The 27,883-nt window shown below is 52.2% G+C and overlaps 1 protein-coding gene across 1 annotated transcript; it reads right to left on the bottom strand.

Moving 5' to 3' along the window:
- Positions 1 to 244: 244 nt before the first annotated feature.
- Positions 245 to 26,250, bottom strand: PIK3R5 (phosphoinositide-3-kinase regulatory subunit 5). The gene is made up of 18 exons (XM_052658380.1): positions 26,148 to 26,250; positions 23,878 to 23,978; positions 20,794 to 20,862; positions 19,868 to 20,006; positions 9,092 to 9,161; positions 6,345 to 6,519; positions 5,588 to 5,741; positions 4,869 to 4,952; positions 3,880 to 4,621; positions 3,572 to 3,734; positions 3,123 to 3,248; positions 2,528 to 2,656; positions 2,302 to 2,395; positions 2,054 to 2,130; positions 1,450 to 1,543; positions 1,166 to 1,248; positions 510 to 622; positions 245 to 398 (listed from the first exon to the last, which is right to left on the bottom strand). Exons 1-18 carry the CDS (start codon positions 26,248 to 26,250, stop codon positions 245 to 247), a joined length of 2,670 nt encoding a protein of 889 aa, XP_052514340.1.
- Between the last annotated feature and the right edge of the window lie 1,633 nt (positions 26,251 to 27,883).

Genomic DNA, 27,883 nt, shown 5'->3' on the forward strand with positions numbered 1-27,883 from the left:
TCTCTACCTGAGGAATCTGAGGGGCTGTAAGGACAAGTCCCTCCCCCTAATGCCTGGTTGTTATTTTTTTTCCCAAACAGAGCTCTGAGGCACCATTAACCCCCTGTCTGCTGCAGAGCCCACAGCGGGGACCCTGACCCAGCACAGGGCCATTCAGCTGTCCACCAGGAGCCAGGCCCTCCCAGGAAAAGGCAGCCTCGAGAAGGCTGCCCCCGGGCTTCCTGTCCAGGCTGGTGCCGCACGGCTAGGGCAGAGCTCCGCTGAAGGTCATGATGGGCAGACAGAGCAGGGAGCAGAGGTCAGGCGTGGTCTGCCCCTGCGCCGGTGGGTGGGAGGGCTTCTGGGGCTGGGGGCAGAGGTTGCTCTTCTCAGGCTTGTAGCAGGGCGAGACCTCGCACCTGTGGGGCAGGGTGGGTGTCAGGGCAGGGTCCCACCCTTCCAGCTCCTTCCAGGCCTCAGGGTCGGGGGTAGGGGTGCTGAAGCAGGGCCAGGGGCCCCCACTTTCCTACCTGACCACACTCTGCAGGATCTTCCGCTCGTCCTGGTCCAGGCACACAGCAAAGGGGCAGCTGTTAGAGCCGATGATCTGCACCTTGTCCACTTTGACCTGCGACGTGGTAATCTGCAAAGAGGGCCCAGGTCACCTGGAGCCCTGTCCACCCCCTCCTCTCCTTTGGAGCTGCCAGCCCTCGGCAACCTCTCCCCTTGGAACCACCCACCTGGGTCCAAGGGGTGGGGGCACACAGAGGATGGGCCCACGGCCTCCATCAGGCCCTGACTCCCTCCCAGCCTCTGCCCTTTCCTGAGTCTAAAAGGAGCATTTGTTCTGGGAGGAAAACCCCACTGCCTGCATCATGAGAGCCTCGGTTCCCTGACACAGAGTCCACGCTGACACAGAGCCCACTCGGGAAAGCCCACAGAGCCTTTCTGCAGGTGCAAGGGTACCTCCTCCTCCCAGAGCCCCCACACGTGCGCACACCCCTTACCAGCCTCTCCTCTCACCCACACGGCCCAGCACAGCCCTTGGACACGCCACCCCCATACGCACAGACACAGACACAGACACACACAGACACACACATGCATACACAGACACACACATGCATACACACACGTGCTCGGTAAGTCTCCTGAGGGGGTGGCGGAGAGGAGGGGGCGCCCTTACCTGGTTGAAGCCCTTCTTAGATTTAGGGTTCTGCCTTTTCACCACTTCTGTCAGGTTCAGCGTCAGGGCCTCTGTGCTAGAGTCTGAAGGGCAGGGGCGGCTCAGGCCAGGCTCAGGACCACCCGTGTCCCTGTCCCTTCCCTCACCGCCTGCCCCCACCTCCACCTCCCTGTCCCCCACCTCCACTTCCCGGTCCTCCACCTCCCTGTCCTCATCCCTACCCTGCCCCTGCCCCACCCCACCTCCCGGTCCCCCTACCTGCGCCCCCACCCCCACCCCCTCACCTAACTCCTCCTGCTGCCGGCAGGCCTTGCTGAGGTTGACAGAGGTGCAGACCTTCTCCATGTTGCTCCAGCGACTGCGTCCGCTGATGGCCCCCTGGGAAGGGAGCAGAGCCACACTGTCTGAGCCCCAGGCCCCCGGTGCCTGGTGCCTTCAGCTCCAGACCCGCCAGCCACAGGGTACCGCCTGCCACCGGCACACCCAGGCAGCTCTCTCTCCTTCACCCGTCAGCCAGCTTCTTCACCAAGAGCCCCGCGACCCCTATAAAGACCTTGTGGAGCCCAGGAGGAGCTGCCAGGTCACTGGTTTGGTCCACGGGCCAGCCTGATGACCGGGTTGAACTCTGCTCCATCCTCACCCCCAGCCCAGAATCCGGGTGCCCAAGCACACTGACGAGGGGGACTGCCCCGGGGGAGGGCAGCTTTGGAGGCAGAGGGAGAGGGCAAGGTCCACTGCCTCTCCTTCCCCATTCTCTTAGCATCCTGGAGGGCCCTGGCAGCCTGCCATGGCCGTCCAGCTTATAGACTGGGCCCAGTACATAGGAGGCTGGCTCTGGGGAGGTGGCATGGGGAGCAGACCCGAGGGGCAGGCCAGCAGCACGCTCACCTTGCTGTAGATAATCTGTAGTGTTAGCGGGACGGCCTCCCGGTCACCGTCAATGCCCAGCCGCTTGCTGCCAGGACCTGTGCACACAAACAGACTCTCTGCTCCTCTCCCTTCCAGGCCCTCACAGACCCGGGGCCCTGCCTCCCCACCCCTTTCTTGTCCCTCCTGCCCCACTACCCTGTGACCCCTCCTCCCCAGGGGCCCCCTGGATCTTGGCCCACCTCCACAGGGGCTCAGGTAGGACCCACCTGAAGCCTTGATGGCACGCGTGGCAGCAGAGTGACCCAGCTCCAGGGAGTGGATGAAGATCTCTGTCATCTTCTCCCCGGTGATGAAGGTCAGCTGGAGTGGGCAGGAGGGCGGGCATCAGCGTGGACCTCCCAGAGGGACTCCCAGGCGCCCCCCGCACAGGGCTGCCGGGGGTGGGCGGAGGGGGACCCTGCAGCCAGTCTGGAGTGGCAGGACAGGCTTTACCTCGGTCTGATAGACCTGTAGCAGCACCGGGCGGGCAGCGAAGCGGCAGTAATAGAGCAGCATGTCGGCCAGGATGGGCAGCTGGGCAGGGGAGCCCTCCAGGGGCCGGGACTCCGCCTTCAGAGACTGCTGGGGGTGGGGGGGAGCCCCGAGATGGAGAGAGAAGGGGGAGGATGAGAGGACGACACACAAAGGAGACAGATCCAGAGGCAGGCAGGGCCAGGGACGGGGGTGGTGAGATGCGGGGAGGAAATGGAAGAGCTGGGGAGGACCCACGGCCTGCCTCCGTCCCTCCTCTCCAGCCTCCAAGCTGGTCGAAGCTGGGGGTTGAGGAGTGGGGGCTGAGGCCTAAGACGCCTGGATCCTTCTGGCGCCCCTCCCTCCCTCCCAGGATCGAGACCCCCTCCCTGGGCCTTGGAGCCCCAGGTTCAGCTCAGCCCTGCTTCCACCCAGCCTCCCTGCTCGATCACGAGGGAGCCCTGGCCCTCCAGGGAGGCCTCCAGCTGGACCCCCTAAACTAGGGCCTTCAAAGCAAGACTGGGTGACTGCAGCCAGGGGCCCCCCAGCCTCTGCACCCCGGAAAGGGGCAGCTCACCTGGCACAGGACTTCGGGGGGCAGGTGCATGAGGCCCAGCACGTTGCGCTCATACCAGGGGTCGAGCATGCCGAGGTAGTGGGAGATGTCGTTGGTGCTCTCGCCCCAGGGGGCTGCGCCCAGCTCCTGGAGAGGGACGACAGTCATACCTGGCACCCTGGCCCTGCCCTGCCACCCTCGCTGTGGCCCTGCACGGCACCCGCTGTCCCATCCCAAGCTTCTCCCTTGCCCTTGGAGAGGTCTAACAACCCTCAGTCCATGCCCCTCCCACCCCATCACCACATGCAGGGCAGGGAGCACACCTGGGAGCCAGGCCCACCCAGGAGGATGTGCCTCATAAACAGGGGTAGCTGCTGCTCCTGACTTCCGACCAGCCCCCTCCAGGGATCTGGGACCTGCTCATGTCTCCTTGCTTTGCCACCCTGCTGGGCCTGGGGCTGGGGACGTACTGCAGGGCTGGGGTGCCTCGGGGAGTCTGCGGGGAGGGAGGACGTCTGGCATGGAGAAGCTGGGCTGGTGCAGCCACCAGTTCCTTGGCTCCGCTTCACGGGCACGTAGAAGAATTGGAGCTTGAAGAACCGTGTGAGGAGCGGACGGTTGCTCTCCAGCCGCCTGTGGAGAAGAAGATAGTGAGAAGGGAGACCCTGGGCCCTTGGGGGACCCCAGTCCTCGAGCCCAGATGCCACCAGCACCACCCCTCTTTAGCCCAGGGCAGATGGAGGCCCAGGGCAGATGGAGGCCCAGCTCCAGCTCTCACCGCAGTTTGCTGTATGCTCGGGCCACCTTCCCCGAGATCCGATCGGAGCCGAAGACCACGACTCGCAACGTGGAGGCCTTGGGGTCCTCGTCCCCGCTCAGGAAGGGGCGGCGGCGCTGGTGGCGGGAGGCGGGGGCCAGGAGCCAGCCGGGCAGCGGGGGGCTGAGCTTTGCCTGTGGCAGGGAGCGTGAGCGCTGGGCCCGGGAGGCGGGCCTCGGGCCGTCCAGGGGGCTGACGGGGCTGCAGAGGCTGCCGGCCCGCCGCAGGGGCAGGGTGCTGTCCGGGCAGCCCTCCAGGGTCCGGGAGTCCCTCCGAAGCACGAGCTGGCTGGTGCTCTTGAAGAGTTTATAGATCCTGTTGAACTTCTGTCCGGACCTGCGGTGGCCCCGGCGTTCTTGGCTGCCAGGCCTTTTGGGCCTCTCGAAGGAGCTCTCCTCACTATCCTCCACATAGCCACTGTCCATGCCGTCCGACAGGCCCGACACGAAGGAGGTCAGCAGCTGGCGGTGGAGGGTGGGTCCTGAGGCCTGGGACGAGGCAAGGGACAGGGTGGAGTCGCGGGAGGCTGCGGAGCTGGTGGAGAGCAGAGAGTCCCTCTCGGCACAGTGCCTGTCGCTGTCCAAGTCCTCCTCCTCCTCGTCCTCATCCTCATCCTCCTCCTCCCCGTCCTCATCCTCGTCGTCCCCTAGGATGCCCGGTTGGAGCAGCTCTTGTTCCTTCAGCAGGATTTCCTGCAGGATGTCTGCCGGGAGTAACGGGGTACACCGTCTGGGCATCAGGCCCTGGGACCCCTCCTGCACAACCCTGGGAAGGGTGACCAACTCAGACAGAACGACGCTGGGGGGAAGAAGGCAGGGAGCCAGCCCCGGACTCAGAGCCTGCCCTCTGCTCTGCTCAGAGCCTGCTCAGCTGGGAGGCCCACTGCAGAGGAAGACAGCTCTGGAAGTTTGGGGGGTGGGCACCAGGGGGGAGCCCAGCGGGCTGCTCACCGAAGCTGTCCTGGTTCCAGCTGTAGGTGTAGCACCTGGCCACGGGCATGGGGATGGTGCGCAGCTTGCCGGGTTTGGCGGTGTCTGGAGGAGCCAGGGAGGGAGGGCCAGGAGGTGAGGGCTGGGCCGGCACCTTGAGACAGGCCAGCCCAGACCCCTCTTCGTCTTGGAGGAGAGACCAGAGTGGGGAGAGGGACCAACAGCCGGGTGGGCTGAGTCTGAGTTGGAAGCTGAGATGCCTGACCTGCAGTCAGGGGGCTTTTCTCAAGCCCACCGGGTAGAAGCCACGCCCTTCTGTGAGCTGTGGGACTGTGGCCAAGTCTTAGGCTCTGAACCTTTGGTTCAAACAGGAGAACGAGGGCACCAGCTCACCAGGAGTCCCTTCCTCTGTAACAGACTTTCCCCAGAGACAAGGTGGGACAAGGTGGGCCATGTGACAAAGGGGGCTCAGAGGGGTATGTGCAGCTTCTGTGTTGTCTTCAAATGCAGCCCGGTGCCCTCGATCAGTCCTCCCTTTTCCTCCTCCCACCACCACCCCTGTGGCAATCTGCAGCCAAACCCTAACCCTACAGAGGGGAACCATGCCCTCAGGATGGCAGAGCAGGAGGTGTTGGAGAATCTGGGTCTCTGAGTGATTATACGGAGCAGGCCCAGCTGGGCTGCTTGCCTGGGCAGCTATGGAGCCACGGGGGGATGGGGCCTTATCCCCAGAGCCTCACCTAGGACACCAGGGAAGCCAGCTTTCTCTCCCACTGCCTGCAGCTTGGTCCTGAGCCACTGGCGGGCCTCGGCAGCATCCCCGATGCCAGATGCCAGTTCCTGGGCCTCTGCCGTCTCCGTGAAGATGTCCTCAAGCTCGGCCAGGGTCTTGGACTGAAAGCCAGGGTAGGGGAGGGGGGTAGGCAGGCTTGCCCGTGAACCTTGGCCTGGCTGCCCAACTTCTCAAACTCCCAGTGACCTGTCTCTCCCTGGCCTCGTTGCCTGCCTCCACCCACTACTGACCACCGAGCTAGGCCCCGCTTCAGCCCCCTTTCTCCAGAAATGGTCAGAAAGAAAGGCCCAGAGCCTTGCAGAGCTGGGGCAGGAGGGGGCAGAATGTCAGTGCTCAGAGAGGGGGAGCCGCACAGCCGGCAGGTCCCAGAGCTCAGCCTAGACACCAGGGTGCCAGGTTCAGTGTAAAGCTCATGCCTGTGCCACCCAGCTCACGCCACCCTCGGAGGCTGCGTTCAGTCCCTCGGTCCTGGTTCCACCCATCCAGGTTAGGAACCAGCAGAACAGAGACCTCTCAACGAGGTCAGTGCTCCAGCGACCTCACTCAAGGTGAGGGGGGCCAGTGTACTCTGGCGGGCTCCAAAAGGGAGTAGTGAGAACTTCTGCCGGGAGGGGGCGCTGCTAAGCCCAGGGCAGACTCTGCCTTTGTAGAGAGAACCTCTGCCGGGAGGGGGCGCTGCTGAGCCCAGGGCCCCAGGCACATACCTGCAGCCTGCAGTGCAAACCCGGCAGGTCGCAGTGGGGCCCAAAGGTGGCCTGGAAGGCGTGCAGGAGCAGGGTGGTGTAGGTGCTGTGCGGTGAGGGCCCGGGCGTGCTCAGCTGGTTGGCCACGGCGAGGAACTCGGCCTGCACCTCCAATGGGTTCAGCAAGAGCACAGTGCTGGGGACAGAGGACCAGCCATGGGCACTGGGGAACAGGGGTGGGGACGCCACAGAGCCCACTCGGGCTGGGGTCGGCCCCTCTGACACCCAGGCCTTCTCACAGCCCAGGCGGGACCTGAGGCCAGGGGAGAGCCGGTGCCTTGGGGGTCCCAGTTCCAACGGGAAACCTTACCACCTACTTTTGACCAGTTTTCAGCTGGTCTTTACAAAGACCTTTTAAAAACTGAACTTCGTTTCCACAGATAAATTCTACCTTCTTTTTTTTTTTTTAATAAAAAATTTTCCTACAAGACATCTGAACAGGTACAAAATGACACAATAAAGGATTGTATTTTAGGGGAGGTGATTGGAGGCCAGGTGATCATTTTGGGGAGGGGGCAGCAAGGCAACCACATGCTGTGAGATGTGGCCTGAAATTTCAGCCCGTGTGCTCCTCAAGTCAAGGGTCGGGTGTGAGGTGGCTTCTGCTAGGAGGAAGGGGAGCAAGTCAGGGCTGCATCTGACTCCTCTTCTGGCAGAGGGTGCCCTCTCTTTTTTTTTTTTTTTTAAATTATTTATTTGGCTCCATGTGGGATCTAGCTCCTTGACTAGAGAACTAGGGATTGAACCTGGGCCCCTGCACTGGGAGCTCGGAGTCTCAGAAACTGGACCACCAAAGCCATCATGAAGGCCAGCACTGGGCTGGTGGAGAGAGCATGCATCCAGTCACCAACCCCCACCTTCCTTCCCCTGGACTCTTATTTTTTTTTTTTTTTGAGTGAAAGCACTCAGAAAGTAGGTATATTGAGAAAGATACACATCCCACCGGCAGAATGTGGTCCATCTCAGGAGGTGAGATCGGCCCCTGGGTTCCCTCCTGATGCCAGTGTTTAAATGTCTGCATTATGGACATTTTGAACATACTCAAATATTAAGAGAATCATGAACCTCAAGGATCAATCACTCAGTTAACACATGACTGTTTGAACTTCAGCCACGACAACCCCCAATCACTGCATGTTCTCTAAAGTACTCCACTCCAGTATTCTTGCGTGGAAAAATCCAGTAGGTAGAGGAGCCTGGCAGGCTACAGTCCACAGTATCACAAAGAGTCGGACACGACGGAAGGACTGAACACACACCGGCCATAGCAGCGGTACTCCTGTGAAGGCTGTTAGTGTGAACTGCTCACGCTTGTTCCCTCACAAGTCCTGCAGTGTTTAAACACAGCACAAGGAAGCACCAGGCAGGTGGCCCTTCTGCCAGTGTCTGTGGACGACTGTCCCAGAGCTGGCCTGGGGGTCAGAACTCAGGGACGGGATGGGGCTGTGTCAGATTCCCGAGAGTTTAGGGAGAAACTCATTTTGATTTCTCTATTTGTAAGAAAAAGGGATCAGGCTCAAGTAAGTAGTCCCCCACTGAGTCATCCTCCTTTACTGACTGCTGGATCATGCCCTCATGGACATGCATTAAGCACCACTCTACACATGACCGGGCCAGCCACCCCAAGGCCTCACCGCTTGCACCTCCTCTGCAGGCTTGTTAACCACAGTGAGAATGACTTGGCTGTGAGCTCTTTCTACGAACCTCTCTCAGCGCCTCAGTTCCTGGATCTAAAGCATACCTCTCTCACAGGCTTACTTAACAGGAGGACTGGATGATGGAGGGACTCCTGCAGCACTACCTGGGGTTCAGGAAGTGCCTTGAAGCTGTTGGTGACTGTCCATCATCCACCTGCCTCAGCCCTCCTGGCGGAATTCTGCTTGCTTATTAACCAACCTTTCTTTACCAGACATTTTTTCTGCCCTTTCTCTCTCTCTTAAAATCTACCACTTGCTTTTCTGTTTGTTTTTACCAAGAAGGAACTCAAATGATATGTGCTCAGTGAATGTGCTGTGAACCCCTGGGACTGAGGATAGGAAGGGGCTGGGGTGACTGGAATTTCTGAGCCAGTGGAGGCTGGGGTCTCCAGGCACCCATATGCTTGGAGGCTTGCTGGAGGGCCCTCAGAATAGAGGTTTCCTCTCAAACGCTTTTCCAGCTGCAGGCCGTGGGTAATGAAATCAGCTCAGGAAGTCCTAACCAGAACTGCCTTTGAAATGAAATTGAACTAGAACATGCTTGGGAGAAGGTGACTTTTCTTTCCTAAAACTTGTCTCAGCTCTATGTGTGTGTATCAGGTTTTCATATAAAATACATTTTTAAATTATAGGTCTTGGTCAGGAAAGTTTGGAAAATGCCGTTTTACTGACAGGCAGAAAGACATTATACAAAGAGCCTGGGCTTTTGAGTAAGACTGAGGCTCAAATCCTGGCTCAGACTTTTACTAGCTGTGTGACCTTGGGGAAGTTACTTGCCCTCTCTGACCTTTGGCTTCCTCATCTGAAAAGTAGGGGTAAAGAAAGGTAATGTGTGCTTGTTCAGCATAACCAAAGCAGGTAATTATTTTTGTTTTAAAATCTCAGACCCATTTAGGAATCTGATGAAAGACCCTTAGCGCAGAAAAATGAGCCAGTGCGCTAAACATCACCCCCCCCACCCCCCGCCCCTGCCCCTCGCCCTGCCATTCCTTCCTCCCCAATAGCACTCACACAGTGGAGCTGCGGTGACTCCTAGTGGACAGGCCCTGCTCGGCCCTCACCAGTCGCTGGTAGGAGATTCCTGTGGCCAAAAAACCCAAAAGAGCAGTTCATGAATTTACCTGTTCCTTCATCAGTCATGGCCCTGCTCCTTGGAGGTGCTGGCACTGGGAGTTCCCGGATGAAGGTCAGAACACGGGGAAGATTAGACCCCTGGCCTCCAGGGCCTCTAACAGTCTGACTCCCAGCCCCCTCCGTGGCCCCACCCAACCCGCAAAGCTTCACTCCTTAGGGACTGAGGGGCAGGGCACCCAGGGAGGAGACTAGGGACCCTGAAGTGGCCTCCCGCTGCCCACCTGGCACCGATTCTGCCAGCTCTCCAGGTCCCGGCGTCCTCCTGCAGCTGAGCCGTGGCCCCAGCAGCCCCCACCCCCACCCCCCCACCCCCGCCTTCCCTCAGCATCCCGGCCCTGCCTCGGGGGACCCTCAGTATTCCGCGGTCCTGCCTGGCGCTGTCCTCCTCTGCGGCTGAGTCTGCACCACGGATCCCATCCTAGCCTTCCTTCATGGCATCATCCATCTCTCCATCTCCCTGATTCAAAGATGCTGAGAAGAAACAAGCCAAGGTTTCCCTTTTCCCCTGAAGCTTAGTTCTGTAGCTGGAAAGTAGGTACTCGGTGCCGTGTCAACCACGGTGAGGAGACTCCACGACACCTGGTTCTTCTCACCGAGGGGGCTGGGATTTGGTGGCGGAGGGTGGGGGCAGGCAGTCCCCCTCATTAGGGTTTGGACAGCCTCACAGGGACCCTGCTGGGCGTGGACTGGGTGAGAGTTTGGAGCAGAAGGCAGCCTCCTGGGGGAGTCAAAGCCACGACTGGGGTTAGAGACGGCTGTAAGCAGAGGGCTGTGACTTTTGTTTTGTAAGTGGTCAAACATTTCCAATTTGTGCTATTCTAACTTGAGATCTGATTTCTTTGATTTCGGTGCCTTTTGTTTGATGTATCTTTTATGTAATTGTCACATGTTTAGATATTAATGTTATATCTACTTCCACAGGGAAGTCCCTGAAACAGAGGTGATGACTATCAGGACTCAGGACGCCACCTAGTGGCCTCCTACAGACATGACAGAGAAAAGTCCCCTCTTTGCCCCTTCAACCCCAACAATGTCCCTGGCCATCCCATGTTTCCCTGCCCTCCAATCTCCCAGACTCCAAAACACACAGACATCAAAGTCTTCTCTTGATCTGTCCACACTTCTATTTTAAATACCATGTAGTGTTCTTAACAGACAACCCACACCCCATTGATCTGTCATGCCACAGCCCCGCCGCCCTGTTCTGCCCCCGTAGACTCAGGCCAGGCTGGGGCCACCGTCCAGGAGGATCTGTGGGCCACTTTATCCTTGAAGCCTGCTGTTCTCTTTAGTCTACAGGACAAGGACCATCCTCTAACATCCTGTTTCTCCACCTGCTCATCTTAGGGGCTTTCCTGGTGGCTCAGAGGTAAAGAATCCGCCTGCCAGTGCCTGCCAAAGAAGGAGACATGGGTTCAATCCCTGAGTCAGGAAGATCCCCTGAAGAAGGAAATGGCAACGCCCTCCAGTATTCTTGCCTGGCAAATCCCATGGACAGTGAAGCCTGGCGGGTTACAGTCCATGGGGTTGCAAAAAGTCGGACACGACTTAGTGAGTAAACAACAAACAATCACATTTGGGAATTATGGCATCATTAGCTGAGAGCTGCTGTTGGCTGATGATGTTCTGTTAGTGGGTCCTGTTTCCAGAGTGATTGGCAAGTGCTGAAGAGCCCAGATTCCAACAGCATCAGCTGAAACTCTCTACCCCTCCCCCAAAGACACCCATCAAATCCCCCTTCCTTGGCTTCTCTTGATAACGAACCTCCACTTATTGGGGAGCCTCATGGCAATGGGTGCTTCTCTCCTCTTTGACCTTTACCCGTCTTCCCTGGACAACTCAGCAGACACGAACAACTTTCCGAAACGGTCTTACTTAGACCAAGACTGGCTCAGGGCTGAACAAAAAAACTTACCTAGGTGGTTCTGTGTCTGGTCTTAACATGTAGGAAATCAAAAAGGTCCCCCGATATGGGCAAGGGATGTGTCCTGGTGAGTGGGAGCTGATGGTGGGCAGCCATGGTGAAGTGCAAATGCCTTGTCCAGGCACAGGAGTGCCCTCATAACTGAGCTTTGTTTACCCAACTGAGCTTCCCTTCTTTTTATTTTTTAAAATTTATTAATTTTTGATTGAAGTATAGTTGATTTTTGGAGAAGGCAATGGCACCCCACTCCAGCACTCTTGCATGGAAAATCCCATGGGTGGAGGAGCCTGGTAGGCTGCAGTCCGTGGGGTCGCGAAGAGTCGGACATGACTGAGCGACTTCACTTTCACTTTTCACTTTCATGCATTGGAGAAGGAAATGGCAGCCCACTCCGGTGTTCTTGCCTGGAGAATCCCAGGGACGGAGGAGCCTGGTGCGCTGCTGTCTATGGGGTCGCACAGAATCAGACATGACTGAAGCGACTTAGCAGCAGTGTTGATTTACAACACTAAGTTAGTTTTATGTGTACAGCAAAGTGATTCAGTTTTATATATATATATTTTTCAGGTTTTTTCTATTATAGGTTATTACAAGGTATTGAATATGGTTCCCTGTGCTACACAGTAGGTCCTTGCTGTTTATCTGTTTTATATATAGTGGTGTGTAACTGTTAATCCCAAACTCCTAAATTATCCCTCCACCACCCCTTTCCCTTTTCTAAAGTGATAACTGGAAATGGCCATTCTGCATAGGACAGCTGACAAAGAAGACAGAGGCTGAGTGACAATCACTGCTGGTGTCACCAAGCAGGAACTGGCACCACGTTAATGACATTCTTATGGAACGTCCATGCTGAGGACACGACATGGCGCCTGGTCATCGTGAGGCAGAGTCCCCAGGGCTGACACGAGGCAGGGGAGGCTCAGCCTTAGCCACACGGCTGTCCCAGGAGATGATCCTGGCTTCCTCCTCCTGACCCACATCGTACCCTGACACGAACACTCCTGGCTACTGGCTTCCTCTTATGCTTTCCTTCCTTCTGGGGTTCCCTGGACAGCAGCCATGGCTCTCTCTCTCTCTCACACACACACACACACACACACACACACACACACACTCCTTTATCTGTTCATCTGTTGACGGGCACTTAGGTTGCTTCCGTGTCTTGGCTACTGTCAACACAGCTGCTATGAACACAGTCCTACTTTTGATCAGGAGGCTCAGAGAGCTTCTGTAACCTGTCCAACGTCATCAGCTAATAAGTGACAGAGCAGAGTTCTTTGTTATCCAAAAGCCCATGTTCCTGCTCTCACATTTGACTTAATAGCTAAAGCAAGAATCATCAAACTTTTCTGAGTCCTAGTCGTCTCATGCACAAAACAGGAGCAATGCTGCTTTTCCCTCATACTCTGCAGGGCTGTGGGCTGGGTGATACAATCATGGAGGTCTGGGTGCTTTGAAAACTGAGGCGTGACTCACACATATGATGCCCACTGTCACCCATCAGGATGACAGACCAACTCTCAGCAGGCAAGTGCTGTGTTCTGCACAGCCAGGCAGGCACAGAGTAAATACTCAACAAACATGCGGGCTGAATCCAAGCGGGCTGTGGTGGGTGGGACCCGGAAGTACTGACGTGAGGTTTCCTGCCACCCAGATGGAGGCAGTGGGCGACCCTATGGCGGGGGTGGAGTCAGGAAGAAGGGGGAGGTCCGCAGGCTTGATAACCTGCCCACTTCCTCTGCCACCCAGCCACATCAAAGTGGGATAAACTGTTTCACTCATCTCCATGGCAACTGACTCCACAAGGCTGCATGGGTGGAGGGCCCAGCTCACCAAGTCCCTGTCATCTTCTCCCTGTGACCTTGCCAGGATCCACCTACTAAGATAAAACCACTCTGAACCCTCCTGCGCCAGCAATGGGAAATCAAAATAGGCCAGCATTATCCTCGCAGACTGCTGAGAGGGAGACACGACTATCCTCCCATTTTACAGATGAGGAAATTGAGGCTCCTATGATGTGAAATGTCTTGCCAAAGGCCCCACAGCTCCAGAGTTGTAGGAACCCCAAGATGGTCTCGTGCCAAGTACTGGTAACCACCAAGTGATGCAGCCTCAGCCTCCCGCACAGAGCTCAGTGCCTGGTCTCCCCTTCCCCCTACTGCCTCCCTCAGCTGGGTTACTGGGGGTGGAGCTACTCAGCAGTGAGGCAAAACTATTACCCACCTGCCTTCACCAAATTACACCAAAGCACTTCCTAACTGGACCTCCCCGGTGGCTCAGCGGTAAAGAATCCGCCTACAGTGTGAGAGCCACAGGAGACTCTGGTTCACTCCCTGGGTCAGGAAGATCCCCTGGAGGAGGCTGGGGCAACTCACTCCGGGATTCTTGCCTGGAGAATCCTGTGGACAGAGGTGCCTGGTGGGTTACAGTCCATAGGGCGGCGGAGTCAGACACGACTGAAGTGAGTTAGCATAGTACAGCATAGCACTTTCTAACTAGGCCACCTAAGGGTTAAGGAGAAGAAGCTAATGTGGTTGAATTTACTACTTGCTATTAATATTAATGAGGGGTCAGGTTCTATGAAATTAGAGGCTTACTTGTGGATGTGAGATGAGTGCTTTTTGTTCACTATAAAAGATAATGTCATGGAAGCAACCTAGATGTCCATCAACAGATGAATTGATACAGGAATTGTGGTACATAAACACAATGGAATATTATTCAGCTATATAAAAGAATACATTTGAGTCAGTCCTAATGAGGTGGATGAACCTAGAGCTTGTTGTACAGAGTGAAGTAAGTCAGAAAGAGAAAGACAAATATTATATATTAACGTGTGTGTATGGAATCTAGGAGATCCAACTAGTCCATCTTAAAGGAGATCAGTCCTGGGTGTTCATTGGAAGGACTGATGTTGAAGCTGAAACTCCAATACTTTGGCCACCTGACTCATTGGAACTGATTCATTGGAAAAGACCCTGATGCTGGGAAAGATTGAGGGCAGGAGAAGGGGACAGAGGATGAGATGGTTAGACGGCATCACTGACTCAAGAGACATGGGTGGACTCTAGGAGTTGGTGATGGACAGGGAGGCCTGGTGTGCTGCGGTTCATGGGGTCGCAGAGTCAGACACGACTGAGCGACTGAACTGAACTGAATGGAATCTAGAAAGACAGCACTGATTAACCTATTTGCAGGGCATCAGTGGAGATGCAGACACAGAGAACAGACTTGTGGCAACGGTGTGGGAAGAAAAGGGAAGGACAAATGGAGAGAGTAGCATGGAAATATATACATTACATGGAAATATATACTATATGTAAAATAGATAGCCAGTGGGAATTTGCTGTGTGACACAGGGCGCTCAATCCAGTGCTCTGTGACAGACGACCTAGAGGCGTGGGATGGAATGGGAGGTGGGAGGGCGGTTCAAGGGGGAGGGGACACATGTATCCCTATGGCTGATTCATGATGATGTATGGCAGAAGCCGGCACAATATGGTAAAGCAATTATCTTCCAATGAAACATTTTTTAAAAAAGATAACGTCAAAGGGTTTTCTCCCCACTGTATGATGTTTCATTCTCCTATATGATGTTGACTAATTTTGTATCTAATTCTACCATCTTCTCGTGGCTTAGATGAGAAATTAATTTCAGTTTCTGACACCCTCCTTTAAACCGCCTCTCCCACCTTCCTGGCTAGTTCCCTCAGTAAGAGTTGGAATGTGTCTTTGACACAGGCTCACTATGCATCTGTTTGAGTTTGAGGCTTTTTAACTGTTTGAAAAGGATTGTCTGGCAAGAGCAAACGGTTTCCTATTTCGGTTCTGCTTCCCCTGGAAGAGGAGGCGTTGCTGGCATGGGCAGCCTGGCCTGAGCATCCCCCTCCAGCACTTGCTTGGTCCCCAGCATACCTGAGCCCTCATATGCTCCCAGGGGCAAGATCCAGGGGAAGACCCTCAGCAGTGAGTGGCTAGGGTTCCACGAGCCCTCACTGCTCTGAGTTCAAAGACTCTCACTCCATTTCCATCTCCAGCTGCTGCTCTGCTTGGCTCTCCTCTCCCCAATAGAACCCCGGGTCCCAGTGTCTGGGCCTCCCCACAGCCCGCCTCTCAGCTTCACATCTGTTTGCTGGGGGCTGCTGGGAGCTGAGTTCCTGCTCAGTTGCCCACAAAAACATCTCAAGGCATAGCGTGCGGGCGGCAAGAGGGCAGCCAGCTGGTTCCACTTGAAATTGGGAAGCGGTCTCCCTGCACGCAGGTGACAGCCCTCCCCCGGACCCATATCAAAAAGAATGTCATTTAGATCTTAGGCAGAGACTGAAGGTCCTGCCAGGACATTTGCATTTTAAATCCTTTCTGTCCTGTTACAGAAAAGAAGAAAAGCTTTGCCTTCTCATTAAAGGAATTCTGGTCACCACCAAGAAGCCCAGAAGCAATCTAGATCTGTTTGTTTGGGGGGATAGTGAGGAGGAAGGGAATGAAAGAGATTAAATTGGTTTGTTCATTTAGGGTGCCTTGGAAAGCGAAGTTGGCCTACTTGTCTGTTTATCATGTGCCTCAGCACCTGCCTTTGTCCAACCATTCTCTTGAGAGCCTCCCTGATTTCTTGATTCTTCCATGTGAGCCTCTGTCAGGAAGTGAGGCTCATGTAGTGCGGAGCTTTTGACTGAAGGACACATAGCCTGTACCTATCCAGGCCCTTAGTGACTGTAACGGCAGCTGATCGGTTGGGCAGACAGATCAGCTGATAGGTTGGAGGAAGATAGATTAGCTGATTGGTTGGGCAGATGGATAAGCTGATTGTGTTATGTGCTAAGTTGCTTCAGTGGTGTCAGACTCTTTGTGATCCTATGGACTATAGCCTGACAGGCTCTAGGCTCTTCTGTCCATGGGATTCTTCAGACATGAATACTGGAATGGGTTTCCATGCCCTCCTCCAGGGGATAATCCCAAAAGAGGGATGGAACCCCGCTTCTCTTACATCTCCTGCATTAGCAGGCGGGTTCTTTACCGCTGACACCACCTAGGAAGCCCCTGATTGGCTGTGAGTGAAGTCGCTTAGTCTGTCCAACTCTGTGACCCAATGGGCTGTAACCTGCCAGGCTCCTACGTCCATGGGATTTTCCAGGCAAGAATACTGGAGTGGGTTGCCATTTCCTTCTCCAGGGGATCTTCCCCACCCAGGGATCGAATCCAGGTCTGTCTGCATTGCACGCAAACGCTTTACTGTCTGAGCCACGAGGGAAGCTCTGTGGTGGAATCAAGCCCAACCTCATTGGTTGGGGGCAGACAAATGAGATGATCAATTGGGAAGGGAAGTCATAAATTTCTCCAAAGCACTTTTCATATAAAGCTTCAGTCTGGAGCTTTCTAGGGTCCATTTATTACTAGGGAATAAGATTCAGCACATCTGTTCTGTGTGTATTTAATGCCCATGATCAGACACTTAGATACTCTAGGTACTAAACAGAGCCTGGGGCATATACAGATTCAAAAGAATAAAACAAAAAATAGGATTACAACACACATAGTATTTGGGGGCCTGCTTTTTTACTCAACAAGTTACTAAACGTCTTTTCATCTCAGTAACCTTATTTCTATGATATCATTTTACTTAGTTACTTATTTTTGGCTATGCTGGGTCTTTGTTGCTACTCTGGCTTTCTCTAGTTGCAGCAAGCAGGAGCTACTCTCAAGTTGTGCTGCGTTAGCTTCTCATTGTGGAGGCTTCTCTTGTTGCAGAGCATAGGCTGTTCAGCAGTTGCAGTTCCCTGGCTCTAGAGCACAGGCTCAGTGGTTGTGCCGCACAGGTTTAGTTGTTCCACAGAACGGGATCTTTCCAGATCAGGGGTCAAACCCGTTTCCTGCATTGGCAGGTGGATTCTTAACCACTGAGCCATCAGGGAAGCCCTATGATCTCATTTTAAATGACCGAGTAGGATTCCACCAAATGACTCTGGTACAATATATTCAACTATTAATATGTACGATATTTAGGTTTTTTGGAATTGGCAGATTATTAAAAAGAATGCAGCAATGAACACCTGTGTAGCTAGACCTTTGCAACATCCATAATTATTCATCAGGTTATAAACTTCTAGGAACGGAATTTCTGGGTGAAAAGATAATTACTTTTAATGCTTTAGAGGACACCCTCCCGTCCCACTTCCTGAGCAACACTGGTATTTTTGTCCTATATTTAGGTTTACCAATTTGATAGGGGAAAAAGGTGTCTTCACTATTTAGCTCTGGATTTTCTTTACTACTAGTGAGGGTAAATATTCTGGAGGGGTGTAGCTCAGCTGTTATTGGTTCTTTCTGGATGTGCTTGAATCATATCCTTGTATCGATACTTCCATTGGTGTGTTTGCTTATTTTTTCAGTTGACAAAAGAACTCTTCATGGGCTTGATATATTGTTCGTTGCCAATATTTTTCTTAGTTGGTTATTTACTTTCCATTTATGGTGGGTTCTGCCATAGAGAAGCTTTCATTTCATGCTCTCAAATCTGTTAGCCCTTTATTATTTGTGCCTTGGGTGGGGGGACACATTTGCCATCTGTTCTCCACTCCAGGCTCATATAACCTATTTTTCTTTCATTCCTTTCATGGTCTTGATTTCCACACTTAAACATTTAATCCATCTGAAAGATATTTTTATGCTTGCACTAGCACTCAATGCTTTTTGAGATAGAATTTTAACCTGTCCAATTCTCAGTCCGTCAATTATCCTAATACCATTTATTAAATGACAAATTTTTTCATTACTGACTTGTGGATGCTTCTTTGTCATATAATACATTTTTATACACTTAATCTGTTCTAAGACATTCTATTTCATCCCATTAATTTATCTATTCTTATAACAACAACTGTACTATTTTAATAGCCATAGCCTTATAGTACTTTTAAAGACCTAGTAGGGAAATATTCCTTTCTTACTTTTCCCTAAGAATACAGAAATAAATACATAATAAATGCCACTGTAGAGCATTTATTCTGTTCAATAGACTTTATTTTGTCAAAATTTTAAAGATATTGGTATTTTTTATCACGGTTACATTTATTTCCATAATACTGGATATTATTACAATATTGATTCAATCCAACAAAGTCTCTTAAATTCTTCATCCTTCAGTAAAGTGTGCTGTCTCTGTGTAGGTTATTCACATTTCTTTATTTATTTTATATTTTTAGTTGCTATTGTAAATTATTTTTCCCCATTATGTTTTCTTACGAGTTGATGCTATTATATGAAAAAGCTCTTAGCTCCCTGATTATTAGTTTGACATTGCTTTGGGTGATTCTCACAGTCTTGACAGATAACCAATTGTTTGAACTCTGCGGAATTAAAATTTTATCTTCTCTGGAAGAGGAAATATTCCTTACTTTTGTCTTTTTGCATAGGCAAAATCTTATAAGCACAAAGAGGAAAGTTGTTAATAACAGAAATGCTTCTAGTATTTCACTATGGGTTGTTACCTTATGAAGGACCCTTCCATATATTAATAGTTTCCACATATTGGAGGGGCTTTGAATATCAGGAATATGGATATTGAATTTTTTTTTTAAACCAAGATATTTTTATTCAGAATAGATACTGAATTTTATCAAATGTTTCAGAGGCATCTACTAGGATGTTTAAGTGACTACTCCTTTGAGCCACTGATATGAGGAATTACTCAAATGAGGGGCCACCTGTCAGTAAATTGTACTTGATTACATTTTTCTTGCTCTTACAATAGCTTTGTTAGACCTTGTTTCCATGTTGGTGAAAGTCCAAACTCTTTTTGAACTTCCCTGGTGGCTCAGATGGTAGAGAATCTGCCTGAAATGCAGGAGACCTCGGTTCAATCCCTGGGTTGGGATGATCCCCTGGAGAAAGGAATGGCAACCCATTCCAGTATTCTTGCCTGGAGAATGCCCTGGACAGAGGAGCCTGGCAGGCTACAGTCCATGGGGTCGTATAGAGTTGGACACGACTGAGGGACTAACACTTTCCCTTTCCAACCATTTTTTGGCACCAGGGACCGGTCTCATGGAAGACAAGTTTTCCACAGATTGCGGGGGGATGGTTTCAGGACAGTTCAAGCATATTACACTTACTGTGTGCTCTATTTCTATTATTATTACATCAGCTCCACCTCAGGTCATCAGGCATTAAATCCTGGAGGTTGGGGACCCCTGTGTTATGGCACCTGCAGTTTCTCAAGGACCCTGAGTACCACTCACCCACACTGTCATGGTGTCCATCTGCCTGTTCATTCCTGGCACCAGCCACCTTCCCTGGCCAGAACCTAGTCCATCACACATATATCCCCCTATCTGCTCTGGGGTAAAGAGAACAAACAAGGGCCTCTTGTCAACACTGTGGCGGCTTCTCTGTCTGAGCTGGGCAACCTCAGAGACCAATCCCTTGGCAAACCGGAGCAGAGGCACAAGCCATGAGATGGGGTCTCCTTGACCTGAACCTCTGCTCAGCTCCCCCTGAGAACTCCTCCTGGAGTTCCTGCTGGTGTTCATAGCTTTCAGTCTTCTGGTGTTGATGTAGACGTGGAGCACGAGTGCTGTATGAAGAGGGACTCCAAGGTTGTGAGGCGGGCCATGGACAGAGATAAGCTGAGGGACACGAGGTGAGGAGGGTCCTAGCCCAGTTTCAGAAGGGCAGGGAATCTCCGGACCTATAGGGTCCCTGCCCCACGTGCTGGCCACCTCCATACTCACCTGGGGCCTTCAGTTCAGCATCGATGAAGGTGAGCAGTTCCTGGCAGATGCTGCAGTAAGGAACGGGCCAGGTCAGGAATCGGTGGTAGGTTCTGGATGCTTTCAGAAGGAGGTCTGAGTCTGGCGGGAAGTGTGGCGTCTGGGGTGGAGAGGGAGCGGCAGGCAGAGAAGTCCGGGTGAGAAAAAGTTCACTGATGTTCCAGGGCAGACCTGGCTTCTTTCTGGAATGTTCCACAAAGGGCACACCTTTCCTGGCAGCAGTGTGTCCCAGGGAGAAGGCGGGCAGAATTGAAAGTTACCCACAAGAAGTGAGTTACAGACGGCCAGGTGAGATGGTGCCCAAGGATGTCTCTACGACAGGGGCCTGGCTTTCACCAAACGAAACAATTTACCAAATTCTGAAAAGCTGTCCCCTTGGAGGTCATCGTAAATGGGGCCACTGCTGCTACGGAATGGTCTTCAGGGCTAAATCGTCTTTATTTAAATATCCTCATGAGAGGCAAATGTTTATTCTTTGAAGTGGACTGACTCAATGTACATGGAGTCATCTGGTGCCACTGGTCTGGTGAACAGGGGGTGACCGCACTGGGGGAACTGACCACTGGGGGTACAAAAGGAGGTGGACACCACATCTCTTAGCAGAACCTGTCTGTGACTGGGACCAGGCTGTGACTGCATCCCTTCCGTGGGTCCCCAGATAGTCCCGACACGATGGTGTCCATGGGGAGTCACTGGAGGTCTCTCAAATGGTCATCTGAAGCCATCAGAGGGGTAACACCCATCTGCAGTGTCATCGGTGGACAGCTTCTCTCGCTGTACCTTTATCCTCAGAGCTGTGAGGGCTCTGCCCGCCGCTCCCCCCACAGGAGGCTGTTCTTCCCTTCCCTCCCCCGCAGCCCCCAAGGCTGGCCCATCCGGGAACTTACACAGAGGAGAGTGGAGTAGAACAGCAGGGCCAGAGGGGCCAGGAGGTCATAGGTGCCCTTCTCTTGGACCTGTGTGGAGGACAGGATGGGCAGGGGCTCACTCATGGGGTGCACAACCCATTAAGTGAAAAGTAATCACAGGACAAACTTTCAGAAAATAAAAGTTAAAAAAAATCCCTCAATATCCCCTTTAGCCACGGCTAATATTTCAACTTACCGCTCCCTACACCACGTTTCTCTATGTATTTTCCTTTGCAAAGTTGTAATCATTGGGTATGTATTTTTACACTTCATGTCTTTTACATACAGTATGATAAATGGATTTCTGTCTTTCTACATCATCTCTAAGACCACCTTTATCCCCCTCCTGGTTACACAGTTATCTATTATTTGTGTTGTATATATGTTTTCCAGTTTGTTGTTGATCTTTTAATTTTGTGGAGTTTTTAAAAAGTCTTTATTGAATTTGTTATAATATTATTTCTTCTGGTTCCTTTTTTATGTTTTGTTTTTTTGGTCACAAGGCATGTGGGATCTTAGCTCACCGATGAGGGATCAAACCCGCATCCCCCGAATTGGAAGGCAAAGTCCTAACCGGGGAAGTCCCAATTTAATGGATTTTTTTTTTAATGTACATAAATTACAAACATTAACTTTTTCCTTTCTGGATTAAAAAAGTTGAAAATAATTTTTTTCCATGTTCTTTGGCCACATCCTGCAACTTGCAGAATCTTAGTTCCCCAGCCAGGGAATGAACCCAGGCAAGAACAGTGAAAGCACTGAGTTCTAACGAGTGGGCCACCAGGGAACTCCCTGAAATTTTATAATGTATTAAATTTTGTTTCTTCTCTTGGGTACTATTCATCATTTTTATTAGCTGTATAATACTCCTTCTGGTAGAGCTCCATAATTTATTAGCTTTGTTTTATACACTTGAAATTATGTATTGCTGTTCTAAGTACTCATGCAATGAAAACTTCTGTGCACACTCTTATAATTTGGATTATCTATCTATGACAGAGTTCAAGAAGTAGAATCAATGGTTCAAAGACTATAACCATATTTATGATCTTGGAAATATATTGCCAAACTGCTTTCCCAAAGAATTTTGCCATTTATAATACCTTGTATGTATGAAAGTACCAGTTTCACCATGCCTTTCCCTGCAAGGGTTATTTCAAAGTTTTTGCAAATTTGCTAGGCAAAAGCTGTGTCGCTATGGCTTTCATTTGCATTTATTTTATTATAACTGAGGCAACATTTTCCATATTGTTTACAAGTTCTGTTTCTTCTTTTATGAGTCATCTCTTTGATAGAGCTCACCCACTCCATCATAAACACACATATATACACATGATTTGGAATTCTTTGGTTAAAATGCTAGTGGTCTCCCCAGTCATTGTGGCATTCATGGGGGTTGAAGAGGCAGAGAAAGGCACACCACCTCTGCTGTGGCTGGTGATGTCAGCAGGATGAAATTTAGAATTCTCCTTCTCTTTTACCCTGAAGAGACTATGTGTCCAGCACATCTGCTGCTCAGCTGGCCCCTTCTATTGGGTTAGTTAAAAAGTTCACTTGGGATTTTCTGTAAAAACCCACATGAACTTTTTGGTCAGCCCAATACAAAATTGTCCCCTATTGCTACACAGTGGTTGTTCCTTTATTTTTTGGTTCATAAGATAAGCAGCCTCGAGGTGGTTTAGCCATTCTAAGCTGGTCTGCTTGTGGCCAGGGAAAGCATCAGGTAAATGGTGGTGGCAGAACTGGCCGTGGGTGTCTTGATGAACCAAAACTTTCTTCTTACAGGTAAAAAACCAGCTGAGAAAGACATGTGTTTTTTAACGTAGTCATGTATTTCTTTCTTCTTTCTTAAAAGAAGAAAGAAATGAAAACTTAAAAAAGAAACTCTTACAAAAAAGCAAGTCTCCGTAGGGACTTGTGATTGCTCTGGAAGTCTAGCCCAAACCAGCTTTAAACCTACTCTTCTTTAAGTCATAAAAGCCTATTTATTGAACTGTTGGGCTTCCCTGGTGGCTCAGTGGTAAAGAATCCACCTGCAATGTAGGAGACGTGGGTTCAATCCCTGGGTTGGGAAGATCCCCTGGAGGAAGAAATGCAACCCACTCCAGTGTTCTTGCCTGGAGAATCCCCATGGATAGGAGGAGCCTGGCAGGCTGCAGTCCATGGGGTTGCACAGAGTTGGACACAATTGAGCGAGCAACTGAGCACGCATGCACATTGAACAGTTAGAGGAGGTCTCGGTTTACTTCTCCAATCAGATCAGTTTTCACTTCTGTGTTTTTGTTCTCATGGGACTTTTCGAGGAAAGGAATTTGGCAGAGATTCCTCTCTCCTTTGTAGTCAATCCTTTGATTTATAAGGAGCGGGTGGGCTAAGTCACTTCAGTCATGTCCAACTCTTTGTGACCCAGACTGTAGCCTGCCAGGCTCCGCTGTCCATAGAATTCTCCAGGCAAGAGTACTGGAGTGGGTTGCCATTTCCTTCTCCAGGAGATCTTCCCAACCCAGGGACTGAACTGGAGTCTCTTGTGTCTCCTACACTGGCAGGCAAGTTCTTTACCACTAGCGCCACCTGTGACATAAAAGCACTGTCTGTCTTAAGAAGCAGCGTCAACTTGGGCCCCTGGCTCACACAGCACGCGTTCATAGTGAAAGTACGATGTCCCTCTCCTGAGGACTTAGATCCACAAGTACCGCTGAAGCAGAGAACTCAGGCTTCCAGTGCCTCCAAGCCCCCTGGTAGTCCAGGCACCCTTGAACTGACCTTCAGAACGTGCATTCTAAGTCGCTTCAGTCGTGTCCGACTCTGTGCGACCCTGTGGACTGTAGCCTGCCAGACTCCTCTGTCCACTGGATTCTCCAGGCCAGAATACTGGTGTGGGCTGCCACTCCCTCCTCCAGGGGATCTTCCTGACCCAGCCACTGAACCCACATCTCTTATGTCTCCTGCTTTGGCAGGCGGGTTCTTTACCACTGAGCTACCAGGGAAGCCCTGTGGGGACCTATTTCTCGACTCTACAAGGCCGACCCAGTGCCACCCTTCAAAGCCAAGCCGAGCCCTCACCTCTCGGGTCTTCTGCAGGATCTGCTCCAGGAGGATAAGGAAGTGGCCCGGGTCCCTGCTCACCAGCTCCTGCAGGCTCCAGCAGTTCAGACACAACCCAGCTGGAAAGGGAGAAGAGGCTATGTGTCAGCTCAGGGTTGGAGAGAATTGGGCATTCCTGGGGCTGCACTGGGGCATTACCTTCTGATGGGAGAGTCTCAGAAAATTCTAGACCAACACACTGGACCCTATCAGGCCCCATCTAGATAATAGTAAGCTTCTTCCAGGAGACAGGAGGTTCAAGTGACACAGAGGGGCTGGGATCCCCCTTAGAGGCCAAGGAACAGGCCACCACTCTGCTCCTTGTCCCTCCAGAGAGGATCAGCCTGCCCACAACCTCTGAGATGCAGGGAAGGGGGACAGGAGCAGAGACAGTTGGAGGAACAAGGACAGGTGCCCCACAAGCTCCATCCCAGGGCACGAGGCTGAGTCTGTGACAGCCATGGGACCTCCCGGGACTACCAGGTGGTGGAGCCTGGGAAGGGGAAGCACCATTCATTTCTGTTTTAAAAGTGACAATTAGCACTTTGTCACCCTGTAACTTCCCCAGACTTTTCTTAGTTTGTCAATCTGCTTCCCTGCAGTCAGTAAGGGTAAACCCCCAAGTTAAAGAGGCGGTCATGGAGGCCTGTGTATGTGTGTGTGAGACAGGGGGAAAAGAGCAATGCAGGCCCAAGTGGCTCCCTCTTGTGTCTGAGCTCCCTCCAAAGTTCTGAAGGCCCTGACGCTGCATTCCTATGGTCACAGGTTTTGGTAACTTTTGCCAAAGTTGGACATCTTTGCATTCTTTAACTTAACAATGGCCCCTCAATTCTGTAAACTTAGTCTCCTTAAAACCTGGGTGCGAGGCCAGAAGGAAGAAAACTGCCATTTATTGAGCACCTACTGTGTACCTTTAGTCATGTACGGATGGGAGAGTTGGACATAAAGAAGGCTGAGCACCAAAGAATTGATGCTTTTGAATTGTGGTGCTGGAGAAGACTCTTGAGAGTCCCTTAGACAACAAGGAGATCAAACCAGTCAGTCCTAAAGGAGATCAATCCTGAATATTCATTGGAAGGACTGATGCTGATGCTCCAATACTTTGGCCACCTGATGCAAAGAGCCAACTCACTGGAAAAGATCCTGATGCTGGGAAAGACTGAAGGCAAGAGGAGAAGGGGGTCAGCAGAGGATGAGATGGTTAGATAGCATGACTGACTCACTAGACATGAGTTTCAGCAAGCTCCAGGAGATAGTGAAAGACAGGAAAGCCTGGTGTGCTGCAGTCCATGGGGTTGCGAAGAGCAGGACACAACTGAGCAACTGAACAACAAAAACTGTACCTATAAGTTGGCAGGCTTTTCATACATCACCTCCATTGAGTCTCCCATCCTCTCCTTGGGAAGGTGGTTCCTGCTATTATTATTCTCATTTTACAGGCAAGGAAGTTGAGCCCTGAGAGGCTAAGGGACTTGTACAAGTTCCTACAGCCCATGAGAGTCAGCTGTAAGTCAGATCTGCTGAACTCCAAAGGCCAAGGAAAGCTTCCCTGAGAAGGTGACGTGTGAGCTGAGACTTGAATGAGAAGGAGCCAGATCTGCAGAGTTCTGAGGGAAAAATACCAGGCAGCAAGTGCAAAGATCCTGAGGTAGGAAGGAACCAGGTGTATTCAAGGTACACGGATGTCTATCTCATAGGGTAGTTAGGGAGGCAAGTGAGATAGGGAAAATCTTTAAGAGCATAAGGAGATATTAGAGTTAGGCACCAGCCTTGGAGACACAACTGCCCTAGTCTATAGATACCCCCGTTTCTCTGTCCTGGGGATCACGTGACATAGAGAACTCCTACTTTCTGAAGGTCTGCCAAGATTCTTCATTGTTTTATGGGCAAGAGAAGGATGAGACTCTGGAGAGAACTAGAAATCAGGTAAAATGGGAGAATTCTGGGGAGGGCTGTTCATGGAGTCTTAGCTGCTCTTTTGAAATCAGCAGCTGAGTGTCTAAGCAGACCTTAGGGAGGTAGGCTTCCAGCACCCGAAGAGGATGAAGAAGACACCATGGGGGAGAGGAGAAACGGCAGCCCCCTGACCTAGGGCAACTCTCCGTCAGGTGCCCTACGGCCGAGCACCTGCCTACGTGAGGTCCGAGTCAGACAGACAGGGTTGGAACCGGAATCTGCCGGCCCGGGCCTGGCCCAGCGTTCCCTGCAACCCCTCAATGCGCCTCCTCCCCTGCTCCCTGGGAACCTACCTGACCAGGAGGTGGAGCGGCGGCTGAGGCTGAGCCCATGCAAGCAGCGCTCCAGGGCGTGCTGGATGCGGTCCTCTGTGCATGTCGTGGCCCCTTGCTGCATCCTGAGTCATCGCCTGCGTGGGGGACAGACGCTGGTCAGTCTGGAGACCCTCAGGCTCAAGGAGCACATGGCCAAGCAGGGCAGCCAGTGGAGACAGCGGGCACTCCCAGCCCTGTGCCGTCAGTCGGCTGCCTCCGGGGCTGGACCGCCCCTGGCCGTGCTGCTCAGAGAGGCAAGACAGGGCACTCAGGCCACCCGACAGCACAGGCTAGGGAAGTGAGGGGTCGGGGGAGGAGGGGAGTGGAGATGTGTGGGCACCACAGGCAGGGGTGAGTGTCTCCAAGAGCCCGGGGAGTGCCCAGGACATGGCCGGCCCCATTGCTGGGCAGGAGGACCTCAAAGGAGAAACCAGCATCACTTGGGGGACTTTCTTCTGAATTTCCAGGCTTGAGTCCCCCAGCCTCCAGGGACGGGCAGGCAGGGAGCCTGTTCCTGATGACCACATCGCTGAGATCCCCCTCAGTGTGTCAGGGGCCTTCCGCCTTCACAGGCGCCCCACGCCCACCACACCATACCCTCTGCTCAGGTGCCCAGGCCCTAGGCACCCAGTCCATTCCTGCCCTCACCTCCACTTGGGCTGTTTTCCTTTGCTTTCTCTGAGGCTTAGCAAAGTTACCAGTTATTCAAAGACCTTCCTTGGCTTAGTCTTTCAGAGAACCACTTCCTCTTTCCTGCTGACGAGGGACAGGGGTACTGAGCTCAGGCTGGAGGGCTGCTGAGGAGATCTAAGAAGGGGTTTTAGCAACAGATGGGCAATGGTGCCAAGGGCCACATTCTGAAAGCCTGCAGCAGGGCCAGCTTCACGTTGAAGCATGGGCTCCTGGGCCCCCAGGGAAGCTGTGACAGGTCACCTTGTCAAGGAATAAGCCTGGTGTTTGGCATCAACAGACTTGGACTCAAATCTCCACTCTAGTATTTGCTAGTCATGCACTAGGCAATGTCTTTCACTTCTCTGTATTTCTGTTTACTTAGCTGTAAAATGGGTATGACAAGGTATTAAGCCTCCAGGGCTGTTGGGGAAATTCAGTACCAGGGTGGATGCACTGAGCAAGCTTTCAAGACAGGAAAGCTTTCCTGCTACAGTCTTTTCCGTGATCCCTCTTTCCTAGGGAATTTCCCTGCATTCACCCTGTCCAGGCTGACTCCACAATTGGCCAGTCAGGCCAGGTCACAGAGGGAAGCCGAGGAAGCAGTTGTCCAGCTCTGTGGAGCAGGGGATAGACCCGGAAACCACAAGCAGAAGCACAACGCTCAGAGCTGAGCCATGCAAATGACATGCAAAGACGCAGGACATCCTGGCCTGGACCCTGTGGTCAGCTCACAGAAGCCCAGCAGGCAAACCCTCCCACTTCCCTAGCTGGGAAGGAACAAGACACCAAGGGAAACAGAAGCCCTTTGTGAGCGGCTCAGCATCACCTCACTTCAGTGATGTCCCTGGGATGGCATGGGGGTGGGCCTCCCGGGAAGCAGTGCGCGTGCGTTCTTTCCTCCAGGGATTTACTAATCCCCAGGCACTAAGAGTGGCCCCGCTCTAGGGGTAAAGAATTCACCTGCCAATGCGGGAGACGCAAGAGACGCGGGTTCAATCTAGGATACTAGGATGAAAAGCTGGACTGGAGCTATTTTGCGGATT

This window comes from Budorcas taxicolor, chromosome 19, assembly GCF_023091745.1.
Source record: "Budorcas taxicolor isolate Tak-1 chromosome 19, Takin1.1, whole genome shotgun sequence".
Classification (NCBI taxonomy): domain Eukaryota; kingdom Metazoa; phylum Chordata; class Mammalia; order Artiodactyla; family Bovidae; genus Budorcas; species Budorcas taxicolor.

What these genes read in the sequence shown, in the direction of transcription:
- PIK3R5 (XM_052658380.1), bottom strand. Translation starts at nt 26,250, where the DNA reads ATGCAGCAAGGGGCCACGACATGCACAGAGGACCGCATCCAGCACGCC. An exon ending in CCGCTCCACCTCCTGGTCAG is followed by an intron (nt 23,979 to 26,147) that starts GTAGGTTCCCAG and finishes CTCCCTTTCCAG; the next exon opens with CTGGGTTGTGTCTGAACTGC. An exon ending in TACAGATTATCTACAGCAAG is followed by an intron (nt 1,544 to 2,053) that starts GTGAGCGTGCTG and finishes CTCCCTTCCCAG; the next exon opens with GGGGCCATCAGCGGACGCAG.